The sequence below is a fragment of the Corythoichthys intestinalis genome, chromosome 2, assembly GCF_030265065.1.
Source record: "Corythoichthys intestinalis isolate RoL2023-P3 chromosome 2, ASM3026506v1, whole genome shotgun sequence".
NCBI lineage: Eukaryota > Metazoa > Chordata > Actinopteri > Syngnathiformes > Syngnathidae > Corythoichthys > Corythoichthys intestinalis.
In genome coordinates this window covers 34,839,384-34,857,717 of record NC_080396.1, presented here as the reverse complement: position 1 = coordinate 34,857,717, position 18,334 = coordinate 34,839,384, and the positions used below count along the sequence as shown (strand labels likewise).

General features: G+C 40.3%; 1 protein-coding gene across 1 annotated transcript in view; it reads right to left on the bottom strand.

The window, feature by feature from the left end:
* The window catches only part of plxnd1 (plexin D1), a 163,251-nt gene that overhangs the window by 2,618 nt on the left and 142,299 nt on the right, over positions 1–18,334 (bottom strand). The window contains exons 30-35 of the mRNA XM_057817204.1: positions 16,269–16,303; positions 15,652–15,756; positions 14,409–14,572; positions 14,189–14,336; positions 6,032–6,172; positions 5,880–5,954 (exon numbers count right to left, since the gene is read on the bottom strand). Coding sequence (XP_057673187.1) covers positions 5,880–5,954; positions 6,032–6,172; positions 14,189–14,336; positions 14,409–14,572; positions 15,652–15,756; positions 16,269–16,303 — 668 coding nt within the window. The remainder of the gene's footprint in view (positions 1–5,879; positions 5,955–6,031; positions 6,173–14,188; positions 14,337–14,408; positions 14,573–15,651; positions 15,757–16,268; positions 16,304–18,334) is intronic.

Here is an 18,334-nt window from a genome sequence, read left to right as displayed (position 1 = left end):
TCTTCCCAGCCTGGTGCAGGTCTACAATTTTTTCTCTGGTGTCCTTCGACAGCTCTTTGGTCTTGGCCATAGTGGAGTTTGGAGAGTGACTGACTGAGATTGTGGACAGGTGTCTTTTATAAGATAATGAGTTAAAACAGGTGCCATTAGTACAGGTAATGAGTGGAGCCTCGTTAGACATCGTTAGACCTCGTAGATGAAGTTAGACCTCTTTGACAGCCAGAAAACTTGCTTGTTTGTAGGTGACCAAATACTTATTTTCCACTCTAATTTGGAAATAAATTCTTTAAAAATCAAACAATGAGATTTTCTATTTTTTTTTCCACATTCTGTCTCTCATGGTTGAGGTTTACCCATGTTGACAATTACAGGCCACGCTAATCTTTTCAAGTAGGAGAACTTGCACAATTGGTGGTTGATTAAATACTTATTTGCCCCACTATAGTACGCCATGAAAAGTCATCTAGAAAGACACGTACGATATCTAAGGAAATCAACTAGAAAGAAGTAAAAAGGGACAGAACACTTCATGATTATAATTTGCATTCTGTGGAAAAAAAGTTAAATATAATGAAAAAAGACACATAATTTCAATTTGCTGATGTGTGGATCAGGCCCCCCCTATCCTGCTTGGTGATGACACCGTAAAGCCGGTGAAGAGCTTTGTTTATCTGTGGTACACGGTGACCGATAACAGGGGTCCTAAATCAGAGATTCTCCGCAGGAGAGCCCTGGCAGCCTCTGCCCTGCAGTCTCTCTGAAAAACACTCTGGTGGCACCAAACCATCTCACGGAAGACAAACCTCCGAATCTACAACTCTCCATTCTCATCCATGACTCTGAAACATGGCCCGTAATCATGACACTAGCTGCAAGAATAGATTGTTTTGACAGCAGGGCTCTCAGAACCATCGAGAACATCAAGTGGCCCCAGCAAATCCCTAATGAAACCCTGCGAACCCGGACCAATCAGTCCAGAGCCTCCCGCCTGGCTGCACAGCGCCGCATCCGCTGGCCCGGTCATGTTATTTGTCTTCCTCCTGACCACCCAATAAGAGCCATCCTGGAGTTAGACTTAGACCCAAAGGCTGAAGATGACCACAAGGCACTTGATGGCTTGACACCATCGCCGCCGACCTCCAGCAACACAGATTTACCTTGAAAGATGCAAATGTGCTGGCACTAGACTGCCAGTACTGGAGGGGCCGAGCTCACCTGGTCAGCTCTATGCAACGGGATGGGATACCAGCCCCAGTGCAAGAGCCGTGAAAATGATGATGATGATGTGTAATAATTGTGGGGGGAAAAAAAGCCAGTGTTTCCAGGTAGTGGCCGCCTGACATGGGGGCAGCCATTTTGTCTTTTTTTTTTTTTCCACTTATGCACATTTATTCACAAAAAAAGAATAGTAAATCCACCTTGACCACTCGTCACTCGGGAGCTCAGCGGTTCGCACACATGGGTGCTCAGAACTTCAACATAAATGTAAGCAGCAAGAGAAGAAGAACATATTCAATGTAAATAAAGCAGCGCCACCGCGTGGTGGATGTCGGGAGGAACACCATTTAAGTAGGTGACTGTTACAAACTCCGCCCGATGACGTTAAAAAAAAAAAAAAAAAAAAAAAAAAAAAAGCGATATTGGATAACTTCTCGCGGCACACCTGACGAGCTCTCACGGCACTCTCATGGGGGCAGCCATTTTGTCAATGCGGGTGTTCTGCCAAAACATCCTACATCGGTGAAAGGTGTACATGAGGCGAATTTGACACCCAAAGTACTACTACCTTATATCCAACTTCTCTAAAAAAGCTTGAAATACTACAGAAAAAAGTCATACGTGCCCTAGCATGGTCTGAGTTTAATGCGCCAACTAAAATAATTTTTTACCGCCACCACCTTCTGAGGCTTAAAGACCACAACTACTACCAAAATGCTTGTGTAATGTATCAGATCGTCTATAGACTAAACCATAAATTAGGTGACCTCATCCCAATCTGTACTCCTCAGCATACATATACTACCAGATGAAAAAATCAAATCACAGGGAAAAAATGAGGCTAAAGTGTACAAGCTTTGACATTGTGTGCAAAGGACCACAGATTTGGAATGAACTGGACGAAACACTTAAAATGTCACACTCCATCTCCATCTTTAAGAAAAAACTCAAAACTCATCTCCTAGCAATGTATATATGATATGCTGATTCTTTGAATAACACTACTGGTGTCTCATATCAAATCCAATGTACCCAGAATTTTGAAATTATCCACAGTTAATTGTGTGCGGGGTGTGTGTGTGTGTGTGCTGTCCAACTGGGCCCCTGCTAAAAGCTTCGAATAGCTTCTTTGGAGTGTCCTATTCGCCCATCTTCCCATGTGAACCGCTAGCATATGATCATGTACTGTATTTTAATGTGCGAATAAACTGAATAAACTGAAACTACCGTGCGCTTTAGATTTGTTTTGTTTAGATGCATACAGGCAGAACGTACTAAAAAATGCTTTAGGAAAATACTTAAATGTCATAATATCAAATAAGGAAGGTTTAAATACGTTATGTGACTAATGTGGGTAATAGAGCGACACTGCTTTTAAGCTAGCACAAGAAAGCACAATGGCTAAAAGTAGAAGGGGAAAATACATGCAAAAAGTATTTTTGAGGCAATTAAAAAAGGAATAAAAAACTCAATAAAAACAAAAATAGCGATTACTCGGTGCTTTTAACCGGTGTGCGCATGCGTGTGGATGCTCACAAGCGCACTGAGCATTGTGTAGGACGTCTTGCCGCGGAATTGCAGAACACCGGTACTACTTTGGCCAATCAAATATGAGTATTCCAAATAACCTGCCCTTCTTTGTGACGTCATTAGCCTATCAGTTTGTATGTGCCCAATGCCCAGGTATAACTGACATCCCAAAATGGCTGCACTTGTAAGCGGTGTCAATTTATGTATTCAAACATTATCACCTGCATCATCAGAGGTGTAAGACACTCGCCATTTGCATACTTTGAGTCTTTCATATAAAGGTAATTTATACTAGCGGTTGCTGTCCCTTAACTTTCTTGCTTCCACAGAAAAAGAAAAACAGGCAGTTTCTCACATCTCAGAGACAGTATTTTGGGAATTCATGAACGTCATTATTTTTTTCCTCAATCCATTTTTGCTGCTCTAAATTGGTTAATATTTTATAAAAAGAACATCATCATGCTTGCACAGTTTTCCATGTAAAGGTTGGTGACAGAAAACAAGCCTTGCTACCGAGTCCGTTTTGGGTTGATATTTTTTTCTGCAGACATCATTTTTAAGTGCTAATGTTTGGACCACTGGAAAGGCCCATTAGTGGAGAGTGTGAGTACTTTTGCCACCTCTGCACCCAGCAGAGAGGGTAAAGGCAGCCACCTGAACGCGCATACTCGTGTGCCTCCACTCTCACCGCAAAAGCCTCAGCGCTTCACGTATTTACAAAACAACATCTGCAGAGAGTTGTCGGGGTGCGCCAAGATGTCGAGAGCACTCAGCGTAAATGCGCGCAGCGAGGCCGACCAGGCAAAAGCAGGGCCAATCAGAGGCCATTCAGCCAGCCTATATGCATCTGTTGCATTCATGCTTATTGTAATAAAAGTGAGTTTGTCCGCAGGAAAAAAATGGAAACAAGAGCGAATGATCTGCGGGGGCTTCAACTGGGGAACCGGAAGGCAAATCCAAGAACTATTGGGTACAATCATAATTCGACAGCAAACAATGTTTTCGTTTTGATTTTTTTTCAATTGCGATGCCATGATTTTATTTCAGCCACCTATAAAATGCACCATTTATTTGTAGATATAAATTTTCAAGTTTAGCCTTCCCCTTTTAATGCTTAAAAAACAGAATAAAAATTGTTGTATATTTTTTTTGTGTGCAAATTTTGTTAATTTTCAGTGTCAAATACAGTGGGGCAAATAAGTATTTAGTCAACCACTAATTGTGCAAGTTCTCCCACTTGAAAATAGTAGAGGCCTGTAATTGTCAACATGGGTAAACCTCAACCATGACAGACAGATTGTGGAAAAAAAAAAACTGAAAATCACATTGTTTGATTTTTAAAGAATTTATTTGCAAATCATGGTGGAAAATAAGTATTTGGTCAATACCAAACGTTCATCTCAATACTTTGTTATGTACCCTTTGTTGGCAATAACGGAGGCCAAATGTTTTCTGTAACTTCACAAGCTTTTCACACACTGTTGCTGGTATTTTGGCCAATTCCTCCATGCAGATGTTCTCTAGAGCAGTGATGTTTTGGGATTGAGATCTGGAGACTGGCTAGGCCACTCCAGGACCTTGAAATGCTTCTTACGAAGCCACTCCTTTGTTGCCCTGGCTGTGTGTTTGGGATCATTGTCATTCTGAAAGATCCATCCACGTCTCATCTTCAATGCCCTTGTTTTCACTCAAAATCTCTCGATACATGGCCCCATTCATTCTTTCCTTTACACAGATCAGTCGTCCTGGTCCCTTCTGCAGAAAAACAGCCCCAAAGCATGATGTTTCCACCCCCACGCTTCACAGTGGGTATGGTGTTCTTCGGGTGCAATTCAGTATTCTTTCTCCTCTAAACACGAGAACCTGTGTTTCTACCAAAAAGTTCTATTTTGGTTTCATCTGACCATAACACATTCTCTCAGTCCTCTTCTGGATCATCCAAATGCTCTCTAGTGAACCGCAGACGAGCCTGGACGTGTACTTTCTTCAGCAGGGGGACACGTCTGGCAGTGCAGGATTTGAGTCCCTGGCGACGCATTGTGTTACTGATAGTAGCCTTTGTTACTGTGCTCCCAGCTCTCTGTAGGTCATTCACTTGGTTCACGTGTGGTTCTGGGATTTTTGCTCACCGTTCTTGTTATCTTTTTGACGCCACGGGGTGAGATCTTGCATGGAGCCCCAGATCGAGGGAGATTATCGGTGGTCTTGTATGTCTTCCATTTTCTAATAATTGCTCCCACAGTTGATTTCTTTACACCAAGCCTTTTACATATTGTAGATTCAGTCTTCCCAGCCTGGTGCAGGTCTACAATTTTGTCTCTGGTGTCCTTCTACAGCTGTTTGGTCTTGGCCATAGTGGGGTTAGGAGTGTGACTGACTGAGATAGTGGACAGGTGTCTTTTATACCGATAATGAGTTAAAACAGGTGCCATTAATACAGGTAACGAGTGGAACCTCGTTAGACCTCGATAGAACTCTTTAGAAGAAGTTAGACCTCTTTGACAGCCAGAAATCTTGCTTGTCTGTAGGTGACCAAATACTTATTTTCCACTCTAATTTGGAAATAAATTCTTTAAAAATCAAACAATATGATTTTCTGTTTTTTTCCCCACATTCTGTCTCTCATGGTTGAGGTTTACCCATGTTGACGATTACAGGCCTCTCCAATCTTTTCAAGTAGGAGAACTTGCACAATTGGTGGTTGACTAAATACTTATTTGCCCCACTGTATGTAAAAAAAAAAAAAATTTTTAGTTAACATATTTTTGTCAGCTTTTGCGAGTTCCATTGACGTGAAAATCATTCAACTAAAATCGAAACATGGAGTGGATTAGTTGGCCACCTCTCATTTGTGAATACACTAGCAAAGTTCGAAAAATGAACTTTGGCCGCAAGTGCCCATTCTGAATGTTTAGAGTCTGTGCTTGAGAGAAATTTCCCAGACGGAGATTAAGATAAAAAAATGGCGCAGCTCTGTAAATCTGAAAAACTCTGCGTCAAGTTAAATCTAGAAGAGAGAAAAGATGATGGCTACTGAACAGATGAGCCCACAGAAGCGTTTTCATTCGTTCTGACTTAATGTGTGGGCCTGTTAAAGTATCGCTTTCCACTCGATGTAAAGAACCTCCTACCTGGTTTCTGTATCTCTTGGCGTATTTGTAAATCTCCATCAAGGCCAGGTTGGTGTTGAATTCATTTCTGTACTTCTGCAAAACAGACACGATATTTTGCAGTCAGACTGAAACATTGTGGAGATTGCGACGCGTGCAAGGGCGTTACTAACTCGGGACTCCTCGGCCAGGTGCGCGTTCATCTCCTGCTCGCTGAGAGGCGCCATTTCCTGTATCTGACGGTAGAAGCACTGCACCCTTTTCTTGTACTCGGGAATTTCCTTGGCATACAAAAGCTTGTTTGTCGGAGAATCCTGTATAAAGAAACAAACCAACTTGATTTAAGAGGTGGGGTGGGAAGACTCAGTGACAAGCAATACAACAATACACAAAGGCATATGCAGTTTAGGCACGGTCAAAAATAAGTTGGTATATCGCTCTCAGTGGCAGAGAACTGATTGACCATCACCAGTGAAAATTTTAAGTCCACCACAGCTTTCGTCATTCTCTAATTCTTTCAAGTCATTGCCTGCGCATCCATTTTCGTCACATTAAATGTGTGGACAGTAGTTCAGTCCACGGCCATGTATTTTGAGCGCCAAAACATAGCAACTCAATATCCTACAATGCACTAGAGTGTGAAAATACATTGATCCCTTGTTTTTCGCGGTTAATGGGGACCAGAACCCGCCGTGATAAGTGAAAAAACACAAAAAAGTGCCCCCACCCACCATTTTTTTTTTTTTTTGCGTGTGTGTGTTCAATGTATTATTCAGATTTATCATTGGAAAGAGATACATATAAGACAAAATGTTATGTTTTTTCACTTTTTTTTCTCACAGTATAATTGAAAAAAATAAAAACTTATGTGCAGTGATCCGTCGCTACTTCCCGCTTCAAACTTTGCACCTTCAGTCCATCGCAGATTTTTTTCAATTTAGAAAAAAAAAATACAGATGAGCTGTCCTGACCCGATCGCATAGTCTCACTCTCGCTGCCTCCCTCCCTCTCCCTGCTCTTTGTTGGTCAGGCAGTGAGTGCGCTGGAGTTATTATTGAAGTAAATGATAATTGACAGACGGTTAAGCTTTGATCTTGCCAGAGACTCGACCTTCAAAGAGTCGCATGCTTCAATCATCGTTTAACTAGTTAAACAGCTGCTGTGGCAACTCATTGTGTGTAACTGAGCCGCTGGAGCAGATCTGAGTGGACACTCAACAAAGCATTTCATAAAGACAAGTATTTTTTTTTTTTTTTTTTTTTTACTTTTTTAAAATGGATTGGGTGTCGACTTTTTTGTTTAAAAATAATTCTGTGGGACAGTAACATGTTTAAAACTTATCATAATTTTTACATTTGAAGTGCTTAAAAAAACATTTATTAAATATAAGGCGGAAAACAGACAAGGCTGAAAAAGCAATTTCTGCTCTTGCACACCTCTACAAAATAAGCTGCTGTATTTTAAGCCAAAAGAACTGTTGTTTTTGATAAAACAATATGTCTATATGCTGCCATAGCAGTTTCATAGCGTATTCAGCCCCCGAACTATTTTTAATTTGTCCATTTTACCCTGGAGACCCCCGTTTACAGACACCGCGCAACTGCTTTTGTTTCAACTCAGCCGTAAAAAGAATTATACTTATTATTCGAAATGTCTATCATTTTTAGCTTAGTTAAAAAAGACTTTTAAAAAATCCATTCACTCGCATATTTTAAACTTTTAAACAGATTACGTCACAATGAAAAAAAATGTAAGTAGGTCACGGATATCTACCTCATAACTATTGCCTAATTGTATTTTTTTTAATACTGTCGCATTTTCCCCGATATTTTAGATAATAAATACTCGATCCAAACAAAGAAAAAAAAAAATTTAAAAGGGTAAATACTTGAAAAATAAACTCTCGACCACTCCTTGATGTCTGTCTGTTTTTTTTAATGATTAAATCGTTAAAAAATGAATTCATGGAATTCTGAAAATTTTCACTGGGTGAAACATTTTTGCATTTCATCTTAAAAACTCGACTTCTGACCATGCTATGCCTGGTCACATTTCGCACTCCTCAATTAATTTAAATTGATCTTGAAATTTATTGGTTTTTTGTTGACGTTGCTAAAATTTAGTTGTGGAACAACAGATTTAAGATTTTTGTTTTTTGTTTGTTCGGTTACAGACACTGTTTTTGGTTTCAGATTAATTTACAAGAAAATTTGTCTTTTAAAAAAAAAAAAAGAAAAAAAAACTTCATCGTTTCAACCTTGTCATGGATTCACTCTGTTATGACTCCCAAAGGTTTTGGCCTCAGCTCTCAACAGTTTTTGTCTTGGCTTATCTTGGTCTTAGCTCAATTAAAACTCCCCACAGTCTAGATTTACGCTTGCCTTGGTCTCGGTCTCGACTCCCAAAAGTCTTAATTTTGTCGTGGTTTGAGATAGTGTGGTCTTAGGCACAACTTTACCAATGAGCAATTAATCCATCAACTTTCCACCCCATCAAGTGGAGACAAAAGAGGGAGGAATAGAGCAAATCGCCTTCCAGCGTCCATCTTCTCCTCGGTGCCAGCCACTCTTTCCACTTCCTGCCTTACTCACACTGGCGCTCATTCAAGTAGAAAGGATGTCCGTAGAGGGCACATTCGCCTTTTAATGGTGACTACAGTTGCTTGTGAATGGAGGATGGTAGGAAAAGTAGGACAAGTGATGGAGTGTGGCGGGGGGAGGGGGCTGGGGGGGGGGCATTGCAAATGTGCTTACAACTAAACTTGTGTGTCATGAGTTATTTGTGTCACATGATGTATTTGTGCGTGTGTACGCTGACTAAACAGTCCTTAGTTTGGGAACCCTCCTGCTTCCTGTTTGCAAGGTCACTTCCTGCTGTTTGCCCATCTGTTTGCCCACCCTCCTGTGACCTCTCACCCCTGTGTGAGCGTGCTTCTTGCCAGATAAGAAGGTTTCTGTGACAACAGGGTGCGTTGCATCGTTTGATGTGGCTAATCCAGACCCTGTGTGCCATGCTTCACCCCCCCCTCATCCACGCTGAGCAGCACTTCCAGAAAATGTGGCTGTGCGCAGGAGAAAACCTTTATTTGGGATTCTCAAACTGCAGACACATTTTTGTCCGGTTAGCTTTAAGTAAATACTGCTTTCCTAAAAGTTGCGATGAAACTCTGCATCCACAAAAGCTCGACTCAGCGGATGCTTCAGAGCGAGATGAAGATTTATTCGTAGCGCGCAAGGTTGTTCAAAAGCTTCAAGCGGAAGATTATGACGCTCGACAAACTGAACGTTGAACGGCTAAGGCTTTCTCGCTCCCTAGCATCTGCCGAATTGGGCTTTTGTTGATTCTGACAGAAGAGACTTCCCCAGCTTTACGCGAAAGCCTGCTCGAGGAGTTTGGCGTTTTCATCAGTGCTGGTGGAAGTGGGCCTTCTGTGGCACGCATTGTAAAGAACAAATCCCGTTTGCGGACACTCGTGCAGCGTGACGGCCGTAAAGCCCCTCTCACTAGCACTGAATGCGCTTGGGGACAGGAAAAGTTTTGCAGCGCTGCGTCAAAGTCGAATGAGAAAGAAACATTTCCGAAAGTGCAAGGCCTATGCTGTTCACTGCCAACAACTCACCTCTGTCCGGATCATACGAAAAAAATTACAGTGACTTGCAAACAAGCAAGGAGGAATTCCCCTGTTTTGAAAGATGACTTTCTCCCATGAAAATAATAATTTTTACTTTTTTCAATTTTACTTGGGAAACACATCAGCATATTCGTGGCAAATGTAGCCCTGACCCCCATTCGCCTTATCCGTTTGGTCTTATTAATATCCTGTCCCCAGCAAAAAGTGTACATGCAGGTTATGCTGTTATAGCATCCCTACTAATGTTGAGACCAAACCTACGCCCTTGTTTTGACCCTTTATATGGCAAATGACTATTTTTGGTAATTAAAAAAAATTGTTAGCAATTATTCTAAATCATTTAAATATATATATATATATATATATATATATATATATATATATATATATATATATATATTAAATGGTAATAAAATCTAAATTAATGAAATTGAAATGAATACAAACAAATACACACTGTTTGTGACCCCAAGTAATGATATAAAATGTTTTTGTTTGTTTGTTTGTTTCATAGTGTTTAATTCATTGCATGTCATTGATGGCGATAAAACCTACAATTCGTTTAAACTGAGATGACTAGCTATGAATGCTCATTTTTCAGTGCCACTGACGGCGCTAGATGTCCAAAACATTATGCTCCAAAAAGATAGGCTCGAGGTTAGTAAGATCAACTCAAATTCGTACATTAGTTGTACTGGATTATAAGGCGTGCTGTCAATTTTGGGGGGAAAAAAATTAAAGGATTTTAAATACATTTTTAAAAAATCATAATCATTATTATTATATATAAACTTTATGGTTAAACAAATAAATGAAGAGTAAAAATGGAAGCTTAAATTTATATAGCAGAACTGTGGCATGAAACCTAACCCAAATGTGAGGGAAGTTTACAGTCCATTGCTACCATTCATGTAGATGTCATAGGTTCAATTTCCAGTCAGCGTCCTAATAACTAGTCCAGTGGTTCTTAACCTTTCTAAAGGTACTGAACCCCACAAGTTTCACATGTGGATTTACCGAACCCTTTAAATTTAGAAAATAAAGCAATTTTTTTCAAATTTAAAACCAATATATGGCGGAAAACATAGACAAGACAGAAAAATCAGTTTCTGCTCTTGCACCCCTCTTTAAAATAAACTGCAGTATTTTAAGCCAAAAGAACTGTTGTGCTTGATAGAACAATATGTCTATATGTTGCCATAGCAGATTCATGGCGCACTAAGCCTCCGAACTATTTTTAATTTGTCCGTTTTACCCTGAAAACCCCCGTTTACAGACGTAGTGCAAACGCTTTTGTTTCAACCTAGCCATAAAAAGAAGTAATTATATTTATTATCAAAATGTTTGTCGTTTTTAGCTTATAATCATTAATTGATGTCTAAATTTTAGTTCAAAAAAAAAAAAAAAAAAAAAAAAAAAAAAAAAAAAAGACTTAAAAAAATTATTCACTCGCATATTTTTAACTTTTAAACGAATTACGTCACAATGAAAAATCTGGCGTCTGTAAAAAAAATCACGGATCTCTACCTCATAACTATCGCTTAATTGTATTTCTTTTTGTTACTGTCGCATTTTCCCCGATACGTTAGATGATAAATAATTGATCCAAACATAAAAAAAATATATATATATTGAAAAATAACGTTTAAAAGGGTAACTATATGAATAAGAAAATCTCAACCACTCCTTGTTGTTTGCGATTTCTGCATCGCGACCCTTGTTATATCACGATGTTTCACCCATAAAATAAAACAAAAATCCGGCTGTGGCCATTCACAGCTGTCTCTTGACACTCGGTGATACATGCTACATGGAGTTTTTGGATCGAAACGGGGTAAGTACACGATAATATTTCGGTAAAATCGTGCCGTCTTTAATTTAATTTAATTTGTCTAAAAATGCCTTCCTGTTCAAAATGTTTGTTCCCCCAGAAAATTGAGATTGTGAGCTTTCCAATGATGTATCACATATGCATATAGGACAATTTTGAAATTTGGCCAAATTGGTGGTCTCAGAGCGGAACTTCAAGTCACTTGAATGTTTTCTGCCATATCTAAGCTAGCAAGCTGTTAATTTAGCAAATTCCCGTTCAAAATTCTACTCATTTCGACAGCATGTTTTATAAGCAGGTCAAAATTTGAGACCATGCTGCCTATTGGTCTGTTGTATTCCCTAATACTAAGCGCGAGTCAACCTTCCACTGAGCAAACCAGTTTGTCCTCCCATCAGATCGAGGACTAGCAGCTAAAAGAAATGGAATAAGCCTGTAAACTGGGAGTAAAACAGTCCAAAACTTCGTTTAAAAAGCGACTTTGCCTAGATTTAATCAGCGTACGAAAATAGGGCTGTGCGTTTCATTACCTTCAGCGAACCCCTTAGGCTTACTCACCGAACCCCTGGGGTTCGATCGAGCACAGGTTAAAAACCACTGAACTAGTCAATGTCAGTCCCAAGCTAGGATGAAAAAAAAGATTAGTTTCCTCAGGAAGCACAACCGAGTTAAAGAAAATGTAAATGAAAAGAAATATATATTAAGAAGTAAAAAAGTGTAAGTGAAGGAGGCGCATCATTTGACGACTGTTCGATTCGCTCCAGGGAAGGAAGTCATTCTCAGGGAGAGACGGGAAGCAGGGCACGTTGACAGGCTCGCAGTGTCGGAAGGATGAGACGCATTTGTGAACAGTGAAGACAGTGACATTTGAGCTTCCACATACACACAACTTGTGCACAGCCACAAGCGAGATCCCTGCTGCTTGTGACCTTGGATCAGTCAGTGTGCCTAAAAGGAGACAAGGTGAGGTAGATGGAGCTGACAATGTGACGGCTTGGGGGGGTTGCTGACTGATTGTGGAGGTCAGAGTTTGTGGCCGCGGAGGTTAGCCACCAGTCCACTAGTGCTTTACTGCATTGACGTCTGACAGCTTGTGAGGGACCCAAATACGAAACCTCCAAAGTTGACCAACTTAAAATGGTTGTATGCAATCTAAAGCTACTCAAATATCTAGCACAATGATGACTGTATACAGTGCCCTCCATAATTATTGGCACCCCTGGTTAAGATGTGTTTTTTAGCTTCTAATATATTTTTTATTTTTTTTTTAAATTCAAATAATATGGGACCTTAATGGGAAAAAAAAAAACAGAAAAATCCAACCTTCAATACAAGTGCATTCATTCAGCGGGGAAAAAATCCCACATAAAGAAATAATGATCTGACATCAAATAATGTGTGTCACAATAATTAGCACCCCTGGTGTTAATACTTTGTACAACTCCCTTTTGCCAAAGAAACAAGGTCTGGGGACTGAGATGGCCATGGGAAGAGCTTGATTTTGTGTAGATTTGGCCATATGTTTAGGGTCATTGTCTTGCTGAAAGACCCAGTGACGACCCATCTTCAGCTTTCGGGCAGAGGGCAACAGATTTTGATTTAAAATGTCCTGGTATTTCAAAGCATTCATGATGCCATGCACCCTCACAAGGTTCCCAGGGCCTTTGGAAGCGAAACAGCCCCACAGCATCACTGACCCACCCCCATACTTCACAGTGGGTATGAGGTGCTTTTCAGCATGCGCATCTTTCGTGGCACGCCAGACCCACTTAGAGTGTTTGTTGCCAAAAAGCTCAATCTTGGTCTCATCTAACCAAAGCACACGGTCCCAGGCTTCAACTGGGACCGTGTAACTGTAATTTTTTAATGTATAATACATATTTCCAAAATCAAGGTTGCGTATTATATGTAAATCATCCAAAAATAAGAAAATTTATCACTGTTCAGTTTGGGGCCTACATATTCACCAATTGGCATAATCAATATTTTGTCAAGATTTTTGTTTAAAAATTGATGTAATTTCTTTTATTGATTTTATTAGTCTTTTTTTTTGCTTATTTATAAAAGAGACCTTAATTTAGTCTGTTTCATGCATAATATTGCTTAAAATTGGAATGTACCCTGGTTCAAGTGTATCTGTGTACAGGTAGTCCCCGGGTTACGCCGCATTCGACTTAGGTGATTCCAACTTTACATCCCTGGCTCTTGTTGTTTTTGGATAGTTATTTTGAGATTTAAGGGGGTATTTAGGATTACTTAAAGGGTTAGTTCTCATTTACGCGGAAATTCGGGTGACATCTTGAGCATAGGAACGGATCATGTTCATAATCATTTTTTATTTGATTGCAATCACTCAGAAGTTCATTCAGCAAAAAGTAGGTTTTGAATTTGGTCACAGTGTGGCACCACACCGTGCCTTATAGTCTAGGTACCTGCCCACTTTGTTCTGCCTCCACACCCAATAATATCAAGAGTGCTGACCCCTGAGAAAGGCTGTCCGGAAGTTGCGAAATCTTACCTCCTAACTGAAATTTAAGCACGGAACCCAACTGCAGCAGAAGTGTGACGTGAGTGAATGTTTTATTTTTGTATAATTGACAAAGCATAGCGTCATTGAAGACTGTAGCCCACATTCCGTAATGCGTCAACGTCCTCTCATCATTGCCAATAACCACAAACTTCCTATATGCATATTATTGATAAAATGAACGTCTGCAAAAGAGCCGAAAAATGACCAACTAAATTAGTGCAAATGGTTGCGTAAACCTGGTAAAATGGCATCCATGATCATTCAATGCATGGATATTTACGTTTTCTTTTTACAACATATGGTCTAATATTGATGAATAGAGAGTAGAACATACTGACCTTGCCCAGCTGCAGATCGGAAATAGAGCAGGCGTCAATGAAGGCCTGCGCAATGACAGACAGACACGCGTCCATATGATCGGTCTTGTCGATGTCAAAGACGAACTGGGGGTTCTTGAGGATGTTCACCCAGAATCGCAGTGGTAAACTGAACAAGCACAAGGAAGGCATTTCAAAGTTTGCACCTGATGACGGCCATCAGCCAATTTGCTTTGCTCACCTGTTGGTTTTCCAGATGTGCAGGGTGTCAGGGTCAGTGATACCCCGTTTGTCGGCCTGCTCCTCTAGAAAGTCAAAGAAGTATTTGACAGCTAGCGGGGGCTGTTCAGGGGGGATGCTGAGGATGGCCTGAAAGAGGTCATCCAGGAACTTCTGGAGCGTTCCCTTTGGTAGGAAAGACAAATGGATTCGTGAGATTTACACAGTAATATAGCTTCAAAGGGCCTCTGTAATGCAACAAAATTGGCACTCTTCAATGTGACCTCGTGTGCTTTTCAATATTTCACTGTTTTATGCATAGGACAGGTCAAAATGAGTGTGTGACCTGGATGATGTTTGCCATTTATGTGGCTTATGATTTGACTACAATTGATCCTGTAAGTCAAATAGCCTTGTTACGTTGGTTCTCCGACGAATTTATTGGATTTTTTCCCCTACTGTATATCCCTCACCTCCAGACGTTTGCCCCAAGACGATGACCTCCATCCTTGAGGTGTCATGTGGGTTTGTTGGCGTCAAATGACTGATTATTTTACTTTGGAATAAATCTGAGCATTGTGTAATAGTGAAATAGTGATAATGGCGCATGTACAGTCCGACTGCAATGACCACAAGCTTCCCACCAACACACCTACTCCATTGATGAAGTTGAATTGAATATATTACATATTCAAACTGATCTGGTCTAAACGGGCTGGCAAAAAAAAAAGAAACTGACTAAATCATTCTGAAAAAGAATATTCTGGGCATTTTCAATGCAAATTGTCATTCAAACCTGGTAAAATTATATCAAAGGTTATGAAAAATGTAAACGAAACTCCATTAGGGCACGTTTAACGATGTCTATACAGAAAATTTCCCACTCATCTCAGTCGTATTTGGAACTGCAGCTCTTCGCTCTGATTTACTTGATGACATTTTGGAAGGAAGATGGCTCCTTTCACATTTGCCAATTTATTTTGATGATGAAGTTCTTGAGTGCTCAAAATGTCTCAAATGTGAAAGACTTCACTTATTTCCTCAATAAAAAGAGTGGCCCATCGTCACCAAAACTTGTGTCTTCTTATCATTATCTACTTACGCCCACTTAGTGGGCCCACTTATTATTATTATCAGAAGGATCACCTTAAAATTTTGGAACATCTAAACATTAGAAGCCTTTTTAGTAGAAAAAATCAACGGGACTGTAAGTGTTTAGAATGTGTGGCTTGTCATAAGGACCTAGGGAGGTTTGGGGCTCTCACCTTGGTAGACAGGAGACGTGTCAGGTAGATTTCAGGCAGCACCTTCTTGCGGTGGCTTTGCCTGTGCGACCTCTTGGTCTCCATTAGCTCATCGTGTGGAAGAACCTGGAACACCAAGAGGCTCAGAGTCAACACTCGGCACACTGTTTGCTTGTACAACTCCTCGTGAGGACGCTAAATGAACGCCCCAAGCTTTCTGCGGTAGTCGAAGGAATTTTTCTGTTTCGTTCATCAGACATATGATCCGTAAACCACATCAGTGTAGACTGAAAATGATATAAACAAGTGAGCAAATGTCTGCGGTTCACGTCTCTGACTTGCACAGCCCAACCTGAATGCAAATGTACAGCCTTGAGTCAAAAAAGACTACAAATCTGCCCTTAAAAATGGACTATTCACCCGGCAAATTACGTTCCGAAGAACTCATTATTCTAAAGTCAAAGGGCCCGTATCTTGGCAGACGGTTATAAAAGAGCTTAAGCTGCATTAGCGCCGCTCTTCCCTCGCAGCGGCGGCTTTCCTTCTCACCTCCATTCACCCTCATTCTCTCCATCTCCACACAGAGCAAACGCAACAGTATCAGAGAGCACTTGGAGAATACATGAACAGTTACTCACCAAGTGGATGTACTTTTCCGTATCCAGATCTTTGGCTAGAGGAGCGAAAAAATAAGAAACAATGCAATCAACAACAGAGAGAATAAAAGAAGACAGGCGGAGGGAAGCTAGAAGGACGTGACAGCTCGGAGGGAGGGGAAAAAAAACAAAAGACACTGAAAGGAGACGAAGGTAGATAGAGTAGATGCAGGAGGTGAAAGTGATTAAGGTGGACGGTGGGCCGGAAGGGGAGGCCAGCTGTCAGACAGAGTGAAGGAGAAAGATTACGAGTGAACATGGAGAAAGGAACAGTAGATTGGGAGAGACAGACACACAAAGTCTACCATTAGCGCAAATGAGATGCTAACACTTGACAAACTTTGGGAGAAAGTGCTTTGCGTTATATATCGTTGTCCATTCTTTACTGTTGGGTTTTACTTTAATTGTGTTTTATATACGGTTGTTCATTACTGAATGTATGGTTACGCTTTATATACATATATGGTCAACGATTCCTATTTATCACCAAAGAAATGTTCAAAATACAACAAAAGAAAGACAATGCAAGAGGAAAATGGTCTTATAAGGTGTAATCAAGCTGAAAAAAATAGTGCCATCAGATGGAGTCAGTTGTACTGCCTGTCTGTTTGTTGTACAAGTCCGTATATATGTTTTTTTTTTTATTGTTGAAAGTAGGCATGTGCCGGTATGAGATTTTTGACGGTACGATAACCTTAAGCAAAAATACCGTGGTTTCACGGTACCACGGTATTACAATTATAGCTCTAAAATGTGTTATTTTGAGATGTATGGGTTAAATAAAAAAAAAAAAAAAAACTATTCAACAGGATTTTTATTTTTCACAACATATTTGCAAATTGGCAGATGTTTACAATGGCGGAAGACTTTACAAAAGTAGACTAATGGTAGAGGGGAAACTAGTTAGCCGTCTTGGCATGCTAACTAGCCCCGTTGCCTGCCTCGTTGACAAGCTTACGATATAGTATTTCTTTTACCATCGCTAGAAACACTAAACCAGCTTGAGTGAACTCTTGTAGCTGGTGGGAAACGTTCATGACAGCGTTTACTTACCCTAAAGTTTGTGTAAAGTGACGGATGATGCCCACGTAAAGTAAAAATCATGTTGGAGGTGTTGCCTGCACGTCAGCTGACCTTCCTCCTCTAAGCCTCAGCCGTCTGTTTCTTTTCGGTAGCCGAAGTACTCCCATACTAGCAACTTTTTCCATTTTTGCGGGGGGCTCCGGTGTCGTGTCACTGACAGACACAGGACAGAGCTACAACTGGAGGGGGATGGGTGAGCACTGCCGCTTCAAGCCATGGATTTCTCGCTACATTTTTGGGACCTCAAAAATGGCTATTACCTAACTACGGTATGAGGGAAAATTTTAGTGGTTTTGAAACCGTGACGTTTTCATACCACGGTATACCTTGAAACCAGTAACCGGCACATGCCTAGTTGAAAGTGCACCGACAACTGCGGTATCAGGCCAGCTTCATTTATTTTCTCCTTGAAAGCTATTTTGCAACTTATAACAAAAAGTAAATAATTCACAACAATAAGTGATTTGAAAACTCACGAGTCAAGGTACCAATATATACATTGGCCCGCTGCTGATTCACCTATTCATGGAACTACTGATCCTTTAGTTACTGGACAACCCGCTCTATCAAACAAAAGGGTGTGTCTTAGCAAAGGGTCCCTGTGCATGGCACCGCTGAAAAAGACAGTTTTTGTTTGACCAGAACCCACTGCGAAAAGTGAAAAAACCCACGGAGGCACCCCCTATTTTTTTTTTGTGTGTGTGTGTGTGTTCAATGTATTTATTCAGATTTAGCATTTGAAAAACATACATATAAGACGTTTTGCCACTTTTTTTTCCTAAAAGTATAATTAAAAGAAAAAGTTATGTATCAAGTGATCCCTCGTTTTTTGCGATTATGGCAACCAGAACCCGCTACAATAAGTGAAAAAACCAGGGAGTAGCGCAACACCCCCAAAAGAATGTATATATATTTTTTTGTGTTCAATGTATTTATTCATTTTTTAATATATATATATATATATA